The following is a 17,548-nucleotide window of genomic DNA, read 5'->3' as shown; positions in this document are numbered from 1 at the left end:
ATAGTATTATTGTCCTTGTTTGTATTATTATAAGCACATTACCCATAAAAACATCCACTACATCTAAACTTAAAACAAAAAGTAAGGACATTTGTGTTGTAACAATGCGTTTTGGCAATAAATCTTATACTGTTGGAAAGCCTGTTTTCTTACCTTTCAAATGGTGCCACATTTGTGACGAACATACATTTGCCAATGCCTTACAGCTTTTTTCTGTTGACTTGTTTGGTTTCGTTTGGTGGATTAGATGATTGCTGTTTGGCATTGGCAGAGGAGATTTGTCAAATTTTTCATGGGCAAAACCCACATACTCAGCTCTGCTGCTCATCCCACAAATGCATGTTCGTCACAAATGTGGCACCATTTGAAAGGTAAAGAAACAGGCTTTCCAACGGTATAAGATGTATTGCCAATAAGCATTGTTACAACAAAGAAATAATCTACCAAAAACTAATTTCCTTAATTTTTGTGTTAAGTTTATAAAAAATATAGAGATTTGCAAGTTCTATTAAAGATGACAGACTCTGTTTGATAAAACAAACCTTTTTTTCTTAATACAGCATTGTAAGAAGACTCATAAGGACTGTTATTGTCTTGCCTTATAAATCATTAGTTGAACAAAGGACCAAATGTTGGCAACCTCATAACAAAAGGGATTCAAAGCTCAGATGACTGTCAGCTGACTCTCATCTGACATTCCTTTAAACTTACCACAGAATAATATTGGCACTCCCAGATCAGTACATTGATACTAAATCTGACATCCCACAGGTCTTTCATTTCATTTCAAACCTTTATTTATCCAGGTTGTATCCCATTGAGATCATTGATCTCTTTTTCAAGGGAGACCTGCTCAAGTAGGTTCCACATGAAACATTAAAAACATAAACAGAACAACAAAAAGGACATCATACAGTAGCATTACAGGGATTACAATTTACATAACTATCCACATGCACAGGTACCAACAGCTTCCGATTGAGTAGCATCCAACCGAGCTTTAAAAACATTTAGTGGCACCAGATTGCTCAGTTTCCATTTTAATTGCAGACTATTCCAGGACAGTGGAGCTGAGCATCTAAATGCTATCTTCCCTAAGACAGTCCTAGCAGTTGGCACATTTAATAAAACCACAGCATGCGATCTCAGGCAGTAGCCACTTACAATTCGCCGTGAGATCAGGGAGCAGATGTAGGATGGAAGTTTCCCTAACATGGCTTTGTATATAAAAATGTACCAGTGACTGAGCCTCCGTACAGTTAGTGAAGGCAGACCAGCCCTTGCATACAGGGTACAGTGATGAGTTAATGCTTTACAGTTTGTCACAAATCTCAGTGCACTGTGATACGCAGCATCTATGACATTTCATGTCAAATAGATAATAATTCAACTAGACTTCCTGAATAAAAAAAGTAACTCTAAATAGAGCTAGAGATAAAGTAATCTTTTAAACAAAAACATTCTAAATATGCAGAGTTATACCATATTAAACTGAATATATATGGGTTTGGTCTGATGAAACAAGACATTTAAAACACAACTGAGTGACATATTTAGATTTGTTTCTAAAGATAAGTATTTATCTATTAATCAAGACAATTGGCAGATTAATATATATTGAAAGTAATCATTTGTTGCAGCCCTAACTCTTTATTTTATAATAAAAGAAAATACATTTAAACAGGGAAGATTTTTTAAAAGCAATGTGTTTTTTTAAGCATTTCTTTCACAAAAGGTTGACATCATACAAGGTCATTAATCAATGTTTGCCGTGTCACCAGATTAATTTATCATCAGGAGGCCGTTCCTGGTGATTGTGTGGTGTTATTTTGTGATATTGTGAAAGAACTTGTGGAATCTTATCTCAAACCCCGTCATCATTATTCATATCTACCCTGTATTCAAAGCTCTTTTGCTAAGGTCTTTTAGAGATGTAACCAGGGAGATACCAGAGAGCCAGCTCTCACCGGGGGATGAGGCGGATTCTGACAGAGAAGTACACACTCTGGAGAGTCTTTCAACGTGGAGTGTTTGGACAGCTGACTGCCACAGCTCTCATTCACAGCGGTCGAGAGACCAGGAACAAACAGGCTGTCGGAAGCAAAAGGGTTAGGCAAAAAATAAACAAAATTAAAAACGTTGCCAAAGGTTACCTCTTCACCCCAATAGCCCCCAAACAACTGTCTTTTAGAATACGACAGCTGAGACGAGTTGTGCATAAGTGGAACCGGTTTAGAAATGTTCATTTTCAGAATCACTCCATGCCTGAGGCCAAGCAGCCTCTAAACACCCACGCTGGGCAGTATCAAGAGGAGGAGCCATCTAACTGCAGGGAAAAATGATGTGACACACAAAAAAGCTTCTATAGAAATGAGGAAAAAAGAAAGACATAAAAGCTGTATTTAAATATAAGAAACATCACAGCAGAATCAAGGAGCCAGTGCAAGATTACGAGTTCAGCTTGTCATGCAGGTAAAGCCTACCGTTAGTGAGCCTGGGGGTTCATAGGTTTTTTATTATGCTTAAATACAGGCTGACGCTAGATTGATATTGGCTCCAGTAGGGGTGCATACCGGTACCCGGTATTACCGAAATACCGGTTACTGGCGGCTACGGTATACCGTACCGAAATCAGATCCGGTTTTCGATACTTTTTTTTTAATTTTTATAAAAGTGAGGCGTAATATCCTTAAACTCGCGCCCAAACCGTTGAAATTACGATGTCAATTTCACCGTGAAACTCCGCAAACGAGTCACTGTGGAGTGTGGTTCTTATTTAGAAAATCTAGTGTGGCTGCATATGTCTGCCAGTCTGAATGGTGGGGTCTGTAACCACTGCCAGTCTGAATGGTGGGGTCTGTAACCACTGCCAGTCTGAATGGTGGGGTCTGTAACCACTGCCAGTCTGAATGGTGGGGTCTGTAACCACTGCAAGAAGTTTATTTCTGGGAAAGGTGGCAACACATCCATCCTGCAACCAATGCTGTCTCGTATGGCAACCAAGTACCTTTGTGTTCAGGGAAGCAGCGTGCCAAGCGAGAGAGGGTTCAATTCAGCAGGTGATATCCTACGCTGTGAAAGGGCCCGTTTGGATCCAGAGAGAGCAGATATGCACAAAACTGAACTGTGATGGGATTTGTTTTCTTTCATCAGGCAAATGTTGATTTGAATGATGCTATTTGTTTTATGTGCAATGCCGAGATCTCATGATCCTTTATGTGTTCTCTGGTCAGTCGAATCTCAGGTTGAATATTGATACTGGTGCTATTTTCTTTTTGCATTGACAAGATGTACTATTCACGCCTGATGGTTGTTATAAATGATATTGCAGAATCTGTTTTCTTCATAGATAACATGTTTTTCATTGTTTGTTCAGTACTAAAAGGTCCAAGTCCCACAATTGAATTTAATATTAATTTGACATGTTAACTATATCATAAAGCGCTTCATGGGGGTAATTGGGGGATGATTAAATGTTCACCTTATGCAACATGAGTATCACTATATGTATCGGTATCGTTGAGTGGTATCGGTATCGGTATCGTAAAAAAGTCAACGATATGCAACCCTAGGCTCCAGCCATCTTGAAGTGACAAAATAATTTTCTACAAGCATGCTAGTAAATCGCATGTATACCAGACCTATGACAGAAGTCTTTAAGAGAGTTACATGTGATCTCTTTAACAAAAGGAGAGAAAAAAGCATTGTGCACAAATAATGCATCTTTTCAGCACAAAATGAGCTATTTATATCTGTGGCCATCACAAGACCAATGCTTTCCTGCCCGCCCAGAGTTTATGGAATAAATCAATACTCTAGCTTTTACTAAAAGGCCAAAAAGAGATCTTCCTTTCTGCTCTCTGAGCCTGCTTAACCCAAAAACACAAACATTTGATACCTTCTGTTGTTGAAACTTACACCAACATTTGATTAAACAAATAGATTTGCAAACATAAACAAATGAGTCTGTCAACCAGAGTTCCCGTTAGAATATTTTTTTGCCGGTCAACATGTCCGTTAAAGTTGAAATCTTCCGGACAAAATTAGATAAGTGCCGGTTAAAGGTCTTCTTTGTTATTTATTGAGCTTTAAAACAAATTGATATGATTCGACATTAAACAAACTAATTATAGTAGATTAACTACATTATTCAAAAGTGTACAGTAATTTACAAAAACGCGGGAATAATAAACGGAGCGCTCTCTCCTTCTCCTGACAGCCCGTCAGTATCATGCAGCTCGCGGATCCAGTAATGAGTGACCCGACAGTAAAACTAAACATATCTATAACTAGTTTAGGTAGTTTGAGAGGTAATTAAAATAGCTACGTGTGATTTTCTAACCTGAAGTGTGTTTTGCTCTGCTCGCCGCTGCAGGGGATCATGCAGAGCTGCGTGTCGACTCGTCAGCAGCAGCCGATCTCTCTCTCCTGTCAGATTAGACTTTACTCGCATTTATGTCCATATCGATCAGATCTAGCTAGTTCTAGCTAATGATATGACTACCTGCTTGTTAAAAGACACCTAAACAATAAGCGTCGCTATGCAACCGGATGAGGCCACAAAGTATAGCGCAGCATTATGCATTTGTTTACATGCCCACCGGAACCCCGAGGCATTACCAACAGATCAACGCACAATCAACCCATACAGGACATCTCTTTCTCCACATTAAGTGTTAGACATTAGAATTGACAATTTTTGTCTGTCACATACTCTTTTGTCTGTCACATACTATTCTTGTCTGTCACATAAGTGGCGCAACTGATGCGGTATTGCGCTAAGGGAAAATTATTTTGACCGGACATTTTGACCGGAGAGATTTAGATTTGCCGGACTTCAGCATATTTTACCGGTCATTGTCCGGTAATTACCGGCTAACGGGAACTCTGCTGTCAACACACTTCCGGCATTAAGGAAAGAAATTCTGAAAATAAAGAAACGCAGTCAAATTAAGAAGCAGGTTTACTAAATTGTCAATACTCATGTGACATGAAGTAACAAGAGGAGTACAAACAAATACAGAATACTTTTCACCGTACTTTTCATGTTTAGTTCCGTTAGTACCCCTTATGTCGCGTTCACACCAAAAAGAGCACTTAATCTCGGGAACTTTTACCCCCATTTTTAGTGCCTGCTGAGAGATGGTACTTTCCTGGGGGATAAAAGTGCCCCAGTTCTGATTGGCTCGGCGAATTGCAAACCACGCCCCGTACAACTCTGAAATGTTTTTTAGAGCCGCCATTGTATTAACCTCGCATTAGCATTATTAGCATTAGCATTCGCCCAGTGCACAAACGCAGAGAGACTAACTTATGGCAACACAAAATAAAACATGGGAGCGGTGGAGATGAGGAGGTGTCGGCGTTCTGGCGATTTACTCAGAAGGCAGTAGAAGCTGCTGGGAATCCCAGCATCTTCTACTGAAGCCAGTCCGCAACTCCGGGGACTTCCGGCCGGGGACTCCGGGTGGCAGTATACGTTGTGAAGTTGTTTGCGGCCTGCCAGTAAACCCAAAGTAGAAGACGAAGTAACGTCAGCGGCTCATTTGCGTAATCTTCCCTCAGGGAAAAGTACTCCGGTGTGAACGCGATCTGTACTAAATGCCCTGGGGTTATAAGTGCCAGGGCACTGAGTGCCGGCACTAAATACGGCAAAGTACTTGGTGTGAACGCGCCTATGGATGTTTAAAAAGATCCTCAAACCATGTGTATTTTACTTCCATTTACCATCTAAAAAGCCAGTGATATTTAGACCTTCACAAATAGATCATTTTTGGCATTCGAAGGACACTTCCCTTGTGCCGTTAGTTGGGTTATGTATGACCTGTTGTCTTATTGTATCAGCAGCAAGACTGTGCTGCCCAGTTAAATACAAAATGTGTTGTCAACAGAAAGGCAGCATGCAAGTAAAACATATGTTTTGTTAGGGATGTCCCAATCAGGATCATGATCCCAGTCTTTTAATATGTGATCCAATAGAGAGAAATCCTCTTTCCTTTCATTTGCTCATGTCTTCTTTATTTGCTTAAGTTTTCTTAAGTTGCAGACGTGTGTTGAGCTCTCTGAGCCACCATACAGGCAAGCATTGACTTCTTTAGCAGCTATGGTGTCCTTTTTCACTTAGGACTTATGCCGCGTTTCCACTACACGGCCTCGCTCGGCCCCGCTCGGTATGGCTGGGCCTCGTTAGGACTGGCTCACTTTATGGCGCATTTCCATTACAGTTTAGGAACTGGGGCAGTATCTATAGTAACGCAGTGTAGGCGGAGCCGTGACGTGATCTTCAGAGGACCCCAGAAAAACAACACAGCCGTTAGCTGTTAGCACTCAGAGCACACAGCTCCTCATATATGTTCAGAAACTAGACAAAAGTTAAACAAGTACAAACCACAGACTGCCTGTGTCATGGTGAATACAGTCGCTGCTTTATTTATGTCTGTATAGGCCGTTGTTGTGAGTGTGGACGGTCGGAGCATATACTGCGTTAGCTTAGCCAATCTCCATTTAGAAAACAAGCATTTTAAAAGGTTTTTCCCCTGCCGTCTGTCTGCAGACTTGACAAAGCATTAATTCATGGTTTTTACTAACCGGTATCAGTATGTTGTTACTTCGGCATCATTTTGAAACGTGTATTACAATTAAATCACGGTCAAATATGTCCATCTTGTTGTAGTTGTTGCCCCCTTGCCAGCGACGCTCTCTCTAGTTTAGCATACTCAGCCCGACTCAGCCTCGTTGTCTCTGGCCCTGGCCCCACGATTTTATGAGGCCAGAAAAACTGTGAATTAGGACCCGCCGGCCGGTACTAGGCCAAGTGGAAACGCAACCAAAGACGGGCCGCTGACGTCACAGCCCTCTTAAACCGGGCTGCGGGCTGTAGTGGAAACGCGCCATTAGACATGTCACCATAGGGACAGCAATTGGGTAAATAATAAAGTTGATAGGGGATGAATTTCATCTTTGCTTCAGTTTCAGGGTCCTTGTGAATGATGGCTCACTGTCACACATGGCTTACAGGGACACTTGGTCACAACAAAGCCATTGTTAATGTAATTATTGCCACCTGTGATTGCCCTGTTATCACAAATCAAAATTTCTGCTGCTGTCAAAATGGCCCTTTGACCCTCCTTGAGAGTTAGGGTCAGGGTCTTCTATATCCTCCTGATACGTACAAATTGAGGTCAAAATGCAAGTTAAATGCCCATATTCTCAATGTTGTTCTCCTTTATGATTAGTAGATTAAAGAATATACCTGCACATCTTAATGCTTACAAAATTCTACATTTCACCTTCTTACAATATCATCAACTGTAGAGAAAATGTAAAGTACAGATAAAGGGTTCTTACGGAAAACTTGAGAGCCAAAGTTATTAAAGGTCCCATGTCATGGCCATTTCTACTGATCATAATTCCATTGTTGAGGTATACTAAAATACATTTATATTGTGCAATTTTCCAAACTCACATTGGTTTCTCATACAGCATCTCTGTATAGTATGTGTATTCACTCTCTGTCCTAAACGGCTTGTTGGAGCTCCTGCCCCCCCCCTCCCTGTGAGCCCAGTGGCCGTCTGCGAGACAGCGAGACACCGCGAAACTCAGCCTGGGCACACACACACACCCGCAGCCTGGCTGGGAGTTTGTGTGTGTGCCCAGGCTGAGTTCCGCGGTGTCTCGCCGACCCCACACCAGTGAGCCAGCTCACAGTGTCCCGCTCCACGCAGCAGCGAGCCTCGCAACGTCCCGCCGAGTGTGTGTGTGAGGAAGTCCGCGGATTGGTCCAAACGCAACGGCTCCGTGGACGTAGCGTAACGGCTCCGCGGATTGGTCAATTTGGACCAATCTGCGGAGCCGTTACGTTACGTCACTATACCCAAGAAGTAAACGATGGAAAAAGAGAAATCCCCAACGAGGCGTTCTGGGGCAGCATAGACAGGTCTTTTCTGTGTTTGAGTTTTACTCGCTACAGGGTGTACTTTGAGGGTTTGTGACTCTGCAGACCGTTCACATGCATAAAAAGCTACATAACACACAAGGGGACGGGTAATAACCAGAAAAGCATGACATGGGACCTTTAAGTTTGTATCTTGTGAGTTGTGACAACAAAATGAACAAAAGGGTTTGCTTTTAATATCCGTCCCAACTACGATACTGAACTGTTTCAACAGGGGAAGCACACAGAACAGAGGACATCGTCGCTTGACCTTTGCTTAGCACACACACACTTTCATCAAGCCATGGCCTAGTGCAGTGGGACTCATTGGACTCTTATTAAAAGGAAAATATTTCATCAAGCTGATAAGCTCCACCGTGATCACAACATGAAGCCTTGGCTTGGAATGTATCTAAAGGCTGCAATTATTTACACTCTGCTGATAACAAGTCAGTGTAAGGCCCATTACCCTCCCACATGGATTTGTTTAACCCTGGCAACTAAGGACACTTGTGTAATTATCCATAGCCCAGATGTTTTTACATGTAGAGAAATATGGATAATAATCAAATAAAAAACATGTTATTAAGGGAAGTGAAAGGAATTGAATGGTGATACTATTACGAAGCGTTGCAAGTGCTTTTCCTTTAAGCTGGTGCTGACATACTAAATGATGGCTGACTGATTGGAGGTTGGATAGCAGAGAGTGGAGATGAGAGATGGACCACATCATCTGCCATGCTGTCAAAGTGTGAAGACGCTTCGGTAGGCTACAGTGTTGGAATGTAACTTACTCAAGTACTGTAATAAGTACCATTTTGAGGTACTTGTACTCCACTTGAATACTTTCATGTTATGCTACTTTATACTTATACCTTACCACATGTTGGAGACCATTTTTTACTTTTTTTACTCCACTACATTTATTTTTTAATTTGAGTGACTAGTTACTTTGCTGGTATGGATTTATAATACTGAATATAAATCATCCAATAAATCATTATGTATTATTATAGGTTATGATACTCAGCAGTATATAAAGTAATTTAAATCCCCACCCTGACCAAGTCCAACATTAATAATCATAATACAAAAAATATATATTTTTTTTTAATCCGATATGCCATACTATATTTTTTTTTATGCCAATACTTTGTCCCTTTTACTTGAGTGACATTTTGAATGCAGGACTTGTAACAGAGATTTTTTACAATGTAGTATTGCTACTTTCAAAAGGTATGAGTACACCTCTGGTAGGCTACCCAAGTGGTGAAGAAACCCCTTTTTCAAAACAATGCACACGAATGACATTAATGAGACCAACAATTATAAATAGCTGCCCCTTGTGTAATGCATGTGCACAACGACAATGTAAGAAATATTGTAGCTCTTAGTACAAATCTAGCAGTTTAAAACCGGATGACTTCTGAGGTAACACCTGCTGTCCTATGGCATGCTGCTGCTGCTGGTGGTGGTGGTGGACCAGCTTTTGGTCTACCAGTTTGTTAACGAGGCCTTACTAAAAAAAAAAAAATACACAAATTACACCCTATGTGATAACTGCAATGACATAACACAAACCTACCTTTGCCATTCTGCCACGCTGAGTACCAGGACAGGCTGAGGAACGACGTGAAGAAAATAATCGCAGTGGCCACAGTTCCATTTCTGAGCCTCATCTCATTTCAGCGGTGCCTCTCCTCGGCTGCTAAGTGTCGGGGACCCCGGAGCTGCCGTAGCCGCCCTCCCTGCTTCTTTTCCGGCGTGAGGGTGTGAAGACGGGCGTAGGCGCCGGCATATGGGGGTGTTAAACGGTTAACGAAACGCTCCAGTTGACCGGGCTGAGACGGGTGCTTGGGTAGCGTCTTCTCGGGTCGTTTTTTTCGGAGGGCTGTCAAACTGGCTCCTCCTGTATCGTCCTACTACCTTCTTAGTCCTTAGTCTACTGCCTTCCGTGATAAGACAGTTTACATGGTGGTTAAGATACAATCTAGCTACCGATACTAGCCATTGTATGTTATTTAAATGCAGGCAGACGTTAGCTACAAGTTACAGGCAGGAGGCATTTCGAGTGTGTGACGGTTAGTCCTCCGGGATAGGCTGGTCGCGCTGTGACGTAGGGCTCCGAAAGGAAACGCCCCAAATCACGTTGATTCCGTTACAACTGGCAACAGATGAATCTAGAAAAATAAAAGCAGCTACATCTTCATCATAACACTCAGAAATATGTTCTTTTTTTTTGGGAGAAAGTGACATGTTGTTTCATGTTGACATTTTGAATGTAATGTAAACAAATCTACATATTCAGTCAAATAAAAGTATACAATGTCCCATGGACGCGGGAAGGGGTGGTGCTGAGGGGGCTGCAGCACCCCCATCCGCGAGGCTCCACAGTGGAGCTAAAAACTGGAGCTAAAAACTCACTTTGCAGAGAAACGAAAAATTGTCAGAAACTTTCTTAAAAGAATGAGAAACTCTAAATATTGAAATGTTCTCAAAGTAAGGACTTGTCTCTTCTAGTTTCTATTTAGTTTGAGTCGAGATACTAAATAATTATTTTCTGATACTAAATCAGAAAATTCACTGTTTTGAAATATCAACTCGTTATTTTTGCTCTATAGTAATTTATTTAAAATATCCAGTATTTACTGATAATTAGTCATTTTGTGATAGTGAGTCAATATTTAAAGTTAAGTTTCTAACTATATAATGTACATTATTATTATTATTTACATCAAATTGGCGAAATGTGGCTTCCATACTTGTCATCATATATTTAACGGCAAATTAACGGATGAGCTACGTCATCAGGTGATTATTGACAAGACAAACAGCAGCGATGAGTTAAGAAAGTTATGACAGCGAGAGAGGAAAACGTTAAATTATCAATTGTTTCTAAAAACTAATCGAGCCGATAGAGCACCAAGGACCATCGTATTATAGCTCTTATTTGCTTTTAAAGGTGAAACTATATTCACTTTCACCTCAGTTTAATCAGTAGACTGAATTGAGCTTCCTGTTTTAGAATGAAAAGAAAACAGGGACTATTTCGCATTTTTGTTCAGGGTTGGTTTCACAGTTAATATAATTCATGCCTTTTTACTGCTTTTAAAACATGTAGCTTTTTGTAATAAGTTATAACCATAGACTGTATATATAAAGGTAATAACGTAACGTCTTTCTGTCATGAGACTAGTGACAGCAGGTCTTCCGGTGGTGACTTTCAAAATAAAAAAAGTGTAGCCTACCTGTGGTGCAATACGTGTATTGTTGGGCAACTCGAAATGGACGCTTTTTAAATCCGCATAAAAATCAATAACAGTGCCATGGGCTGTTTTCGAGTCGTTATTAATAATAATAATAATTCTGAAAAGGTGGAGGTTCTTCCCATTCTACAGCAGCAACAACACCCTAGTTTGAAATACCTAAAATAAAAGAGCAGTGACTCTTAATTTGAGAGGTATAAAGCGCGTCATCTAGTGGCCAGACCTTTAACCTCATTAATCTACATATTGAAGTATGAATGCTTGCTGTTTGTATGTTGTCTCCTCCTGAATGTTGTACGTCTCTTGTTGGTTTTTGTATTTTTGATGGGACCTTAAAAAAAGGAGTAGCTCTACTCATCTCATTGTATACCTGTATAATGACAAAGGATTCTATTAATTTGCATTATCCTCTTCATCTGGCATGTTTAAAACCACTGGCACTGGCAAATCTACATTAAGAACACAGCACTATCATGTATTACCCCTCATCTTCACATTTAAATACAAGGATTGTCATTTAAAAACATTATTTCTGGTAACAAGTGTTGGGAGATAACACTCAACATATGAATTCCTATAAATTGTTATTGTACTACTGCCACAGCTAGTGAATTGTCCAAGCTAACTTCACCAAATTTGATATTTGTTGCCAACGATCATTTTTTTTCCATATTTTAGCTTGAATAATGCATGCATGCAGAACTACATTGTAAAACATTTTCAAGTTATGAGGTAGAAAACACTATTGATAGGCTGTGATGCTTTATCTATGCACACAGTATCAAAACTTCATATTTTGCCTATGTAGGATCAGAGTTCATTCTTGAACCGTCACAATTGCGTGTGCTAACATTCATTTATTTCAAACAGCATAAATGTTTTAATGCACACCCATAAAATAGTAATCAGTGCTTATAGAGAATATATTCAATTACATTTAACTTTTTTCCCCAGCTGGGACATTTTGACCATTCAATTGAAGTAGCTTAATGACTTGAAATACATTCACACACCAAACAAAAAACTGATTTTGTGTGATGGGTCAAGTTAAAGGGCAAAAGAGAAAAAGAAGACCACTCTCTTTCACAAATTAAAAAAGCAACAAATATGACAAAGTAAGAATATGGCACATTGCTGCTTTGGGACTTCTTGCCCCTTATAAAGTGATATTTGTAGTGAACACAGCTGTACTAATTTGTGTATCTGATGATGCAGAGGGACGTATGTTCTCAGAAAGGTGTAGCTTTAAAATAGTCCTCCAGGGGAATGAGTGATATGCCTCCGACCCAGTCCTGCAGCCAGACCTGGATCAGCTCCAGCTTCATGAAGAACCAATTGTGTCCCACTGGCCACTTTGCCATCACAGGATGTCTAAAAAAACAAGAGCCACACATGAAGATAGCAGCCAAAACGTGCACAATTGTGTTGTTTTCCCACATTTCAGGGCTGAACGTAGCCAACATGTATTTAGGATTACCTGAGTATCTGCCATTATTTAGCCCCTTTAACCGCATATGATGTAATCATATATTTATAAGGATGCACTTAAACTATTCATCTTAAAACATCATATTTAAACTTTAAAAATACATATATTTGACCTCGCTTAAAGGGGACCTATCATGCAAAATGCACTTTTGTACGTCTTTTATACATGAATATGTGTCCCCGGTGTTCCAGGGAACTCACCAAGTGTCAGAAAACACAACCCTCTCTATTTTCCTCCATACCCAAATCTCTAAAAAAGGGGCTGCAACGGATCTGATAAAAACTGATCCAGATTTGAACACTGTCCTGACGTCAGGACAGTGGCGCTACGGCTATTGGGCCAACTCCACCAATCAGGAGGAGACAGCCACGGCCATTGCCGTTCGAAAGCGCTGGAGACGCTGTAGTACATATGCCAGGCCTGTAGATGGTGCTGTTCTCACAGAATCTGCCCTTGCAAAAACAGAGCTAGAAATTGTCAAATTGAGCAAAATGAGGCATGGCTAAAATGCATGATCTGTTTGGTATTTTGAAAAAGAAAAAGTAGAAATATGCCTTATATAGGTATGGTCCTACACTATATTATTCAAATATAGCATGATAGGTCCACTTTAAGGAAGAAACATACCGTTCAACATGACTCAATACTGCTGCTACTTTTTCAAAATGTTCACCAACAGAACTTTTAGCAGCATTTGTGATTGTTCAGCACCATTCAAACATTTATATTAATTCAAAGTGCAACTATGTGCAAAACAATAACATCTAAATACTTATCATAACAGATAAATAACAACTTTACCTTTAAATACTGGACATAAAATGAAGACTCCATATGTCAAGGTTAAGGGACTGCATAGGATTTTCCTTATATTTTCTAGATATCCAATCCTGTGATTTTGGATAGTATTGGATTGGCCCATCCAAGTTACCTTGAGAACATTGCCTCCTTTGCAAACACAAGCTCCTCTGGCGCCACATCCACCATCTTGCCGGTTAGAGTGAGTCGAGCACATCTTGGATCTTCTGGATCATACACCATTTGCCTTGAGACACAGAACACCATGTTGTCATTAAAACACTCAATAGGGGTTATAGTTTTTCTGAGCCTCTTAGTGGCAACAGAAAGGACCAACTAAGCAGATACTAAAGCTCAATTTTAAATAGGTGTGTAAAGATCCATCATTCCTGATCCATGTGTCAATTCAATGATCATTTATCCAATATCATTGATATAAATCATCTTTAGAATATACATTTATTTTGAAAAAAAAAAAGCAGATATAAATGTAACAAATTGTGTTAAATGAACAAATGACATCATCATATATTGATCACAGGCTCATTCATCGGTTCAAGTTGTAACTATAATTTGGCAGGCTTTGTGATGTAGGCAAATATCCTATAATTTTCCAAATGGTAATATAGCATCTTATTGTGATGAACCTGAAACTGTCATAAAGTCCTCACGGTACTTTTTCCTTTATCTGAAACTGAAATACCCTTTTTCTAGAATAAAACGTTTTAGGACCTTCATTATGTAAATGATGTGCTTTGTTTCCTAATTTGTTAATCAAATAACCACTCAACAAACCTTGGGGGCAGTTGGTATTTAAGCAGGAACAAATTGTGTATAATGCCTACATTAGGGAAAGAACTGGGAGTTAATGGGGGCCTGCAAGTTCATTTCTGCCTTAGGAGGATTTAGCAAACTATTAGGTGTATTACTAAATTGGGGCTTACCTGCAGAATTCTCCCTCAGCCTCTGAGAATGTGAGAGAAGCGAAGGGGTTACTTCTCAGGTCGGATACAGTGTTGTCCATCGGAGTAACGTAAAAATATACGACTCCAGTGCTGTTGTCCCCCGGTCCATCACTCACTGAGAAGATGTTCCCGAAGGGAAGACCTTTGATCTGTGCAAAACAGTAGGAGATTACCAATTATAACACATTGCTTGAAAGCGATTTGAAAAAAATAATTTAGTACATTAGAGATTGGTTGGTGGTTACCAAGCTGTGGCTGCCAATGAGGGTCATGTCCTCATGATATGATAAACAATATCGACCAAATATTTTTGGACCTTGAGCATGTCTTAACTTTGAGCACATACATTTCAAATATTTTTGGCCAAAATATTACTGAATGAATAAAGGGTTCAGTATTTCCCCACAGGAATTTCATAGACGACCTTAAACAACATTTAAACTCAGTAAGAAATAGAACATGCTTAATCAAAATCAGAAACATTTTGGATACACAATTTAGAGCGACATGGACTCATATGACCCGAGTTGTAGTGGAAGAAGTACTCAGATCCTTTACTTAGTAACTCAATGTACAAACACTTAAACAAAGTATTCCTGTATTAATAGAATAGAAGCGGAGGGATGAAACCCCTCTTTAATGGTCACACATGCAGAGCACACAGCACACACAGTGACATTTGGCCTCTGCATTTAACCCATCCTAGTACCAGGAGTCTAGTACTAGGAGCAGTGGGCAGCTATTGTACAGCGCCCGGGTTTACTGTAGCAACATTATGCATAATAATCTCTTTAGTATGTTAAAAGTATGGAGCCCCCAAGTTCCTGACAGTTTATGTTTTGTTCCATGCTATGTGCAAGATTTAAAAAAAACTCAGGGCTTTCTTCTCAATGTTATTGTTAGACAAGTTCAAACTGTATCATTGTCATGGGTACACATAGTGACCTTTCATATATCACAGCATAGCTTTGCACAACTGAACTGCTCCAACACAATCAGCCACATAACTAAAAACACATGTAAGGTGTTGTAGGGCTTGAAATATATAACAATTCTTCATTATATTTCATATTTAACTTATGTTGCAGCTGGTAAAAGAAGAGCTAATACCAGGTTGTTAACATACTGCTTGGTTTATTTGAATGTTGCATTTAAACCTGAAAGTTACCACATATGTCATCTAAAAGTAGTCGAGTAAAATATTATATTGAGAAGTAGAAGTGCAAATTACAATAGAAATACTCAAGAAAAGCTCTTCAAAATGTATCTGGGTATACTTGAGTAAATGTATTTGCCCTCTACAACACGACCTCAGTACTTGCAAAACTCTTGCTACAACACTCACTCTACTTTCACTTGAGACAGATTTTGATTAATGGTGCGAGATATAATCAACTCTTAAATAAGACTTGAGTTAGACCTGGAGTTACTTTCACAACAACAAAAAGTAAACAAAGTTAATACAATTAGCTGCACCTTTACAGGCTATGATAACACTTAAATTAATCAATGATTAGAATCAAAACATATAATATTATTCTGAAATATGCCAATCTGGAAATTGAGAACTTTTACTTTTGGTACTTTAAGTAATACAGGTGTATTACCAGGTAGGTTGACATGTAGGAGGAATTTGATTTGATGTAATGGTGAATACATAAAAGTAAAACAACAATCACAGACAGAGAACAAGAAATAATAAAAAATAAAAATAGTCAAATATAACATAGAAATGGAATGGAATACAATTGATTGCAGGACTTTCACCCATAACAGAGTATTCCTACACTCTGGTATTTTACTTAAGTACAGAATCTGAGTATATTATTACAGTAGTCTACTTGAATAAATGTAGCTTACTATGGACCTCATTTACTTGTAAAACGTTTTCGACAACCCTAACTCTACTTTCACTTAAGTTTATTATAATAATATTTTTTTAGCATAGCCTATTGCTTAACTAAACCTAGTTTAAATACGGTAAAACATTGGTTAATTTAGCAATGACTTGAGAGAACTCCCCCTGTGTACCTTGTCCTGAGTGGAAATGGTGGCCAAATGACCCCAGTCGCTGTTGTGGGCTATATATCTGGCCGTCCTGGCCGTCTCCTGGTGCGGAGGAGGCCCGCTGCTGCTCCCGGCCTGCTGCACCTTCTCCAGCCGGTATGAGAACAGCCGAGAGGAGGACAACTGCGCCACATTGTCGGTCTCCGGCTCGGCCAGCTCCCGGGGGCTCTCCACGCCGTCTCCCAGGACGTTAGAGGCCGGGTAAGCCTGCTTCCACAGCCCGGCTCCGTCCACCAGCAGCGCCGGGGCGACCTCCTCCTCCGACAGGTCCGCTTCCTCCACCACGTCGTTGGAGGAGACGACCCAGGACACGGAGCTCCGCAGTGTGTAGCTGCGACTCAGACACAGGACGCTGGCCAACACCACCAGGGGAAAGTAAGGGACCCTCATACTAGTACCGAGATCTGACTATGGCCGCTCGTTTGTTTACAACTTCACGTGTGGGTCCTTATACATCCATGGTGCTATCTTTCGTAACTCAAGGATATTTCACAACAGAGAGCAGCTGTAGCGACCCCTTCTGACAAACATGAATTTAGAAGCAATACACATTTTCAGAATGATAAAATAACTGACAACTGTCTGATATCTCCAATTATTATCTGTATGCATTGGTGGAAAAAGTAGCCTAGAGAAGAAACAATGCAATATTGTTGAAAAAAAGACTCGAGTTCAAGTATAAATCCTGCATTCAAAACCATACAATCCAAGTATTGGTATCAAAATATACTTTAAAATAACTTTTTCAGAGTAATGGCCTATTTCAGAATCATATATTTAATCACTGGGTTGTGTTCAATTATGTCATAATGTGTTCATTGTAGCTGGTAATGGTGGCGCTTATTGTAAGTATTTTGTATACTGCTGATGATATGATATTATGATATAATGTGGAATTATTTATAATATTTATTTATCAGTTGATTTATATTTGGTATTAGCTTATGAACACACAGTAGAAATGCCTGAAAATTGTAGTTCATACAATAATTCATGTACTTAATTACATTTCACCACTGTCCATTTGTTT

The 17,548-nt window shown here is 39.7% G+C and overlaps 2 protein-coding genes across 2 annotated transcripts in view; both read right to left on the bottom strand.

Annotated features, from left to right (window-relative positions):
• The window catches only part of mgat4a (alpha-1,3-mannosyl-glycoprotein 4-beta-N-acetylglucosaminyltransferase A), a 41,572-nt gene extending 31,569 nt beyond the window's left edge, over window positions 1-10,003 (bottom strand). The window contains exon 1 of the mRNA XM_034128944.1: window positions 9,519-10,003. Coding sequence (XP_033984835.1) covers window positions 9,519-9,612 — 94 coding nt within the window. The 5' untranslated portion in view covers window positions 9,613-10,003. The remainder of the gene's footprint in view (window positions 1-9,518) is intronic.
• A 2,033-nt stretch (window positions 10,004-12,036) lies between these two features.
• creg2 (cellular repressor of E1A-stimulated genes 2) lies at window positions 12,037-16,993 on the bottom strand. Its single transcript, XM_034128980.1, has 4 exons — window positions 16,483-16,993; window positions 14,431-14,600; window positions 13,620-13,733; window positions 12,037-12,570 (listed from the first exon to the last, which is right to left on the bottom strand). Exons 1-4 carry the CDS (start codon window positions 16,906-16,908, stop codon window positions 12,429-12,431), a joined length of 852 nt encoding a protein of 283 aa, XP_033984871.1. The 5' UTR covers window positions 16,909-16,993; the 3' UTR covers window positions 12,037-12,428.
• Window positions 16,994-17,548: the final 555 nt, after the last annotated feature.

Source organism: Trematomus bernacchii, unplaced genomic scaffold (genome assembly GCF_902827165.1).
Source record: "Trematomus bernacchii unplaced genomic scaffold, fTreBer1.1, whole genome shotgun sequence".
NCBI lineage: Eukaryota > Metazoa > Chordata > Actinopteri > Perciformes > Nototheniidae > Trematomus > Trematomus bernacchii.
This window is presented reverse-complemented; position numbering and strand designations above follow the sequence as displayed.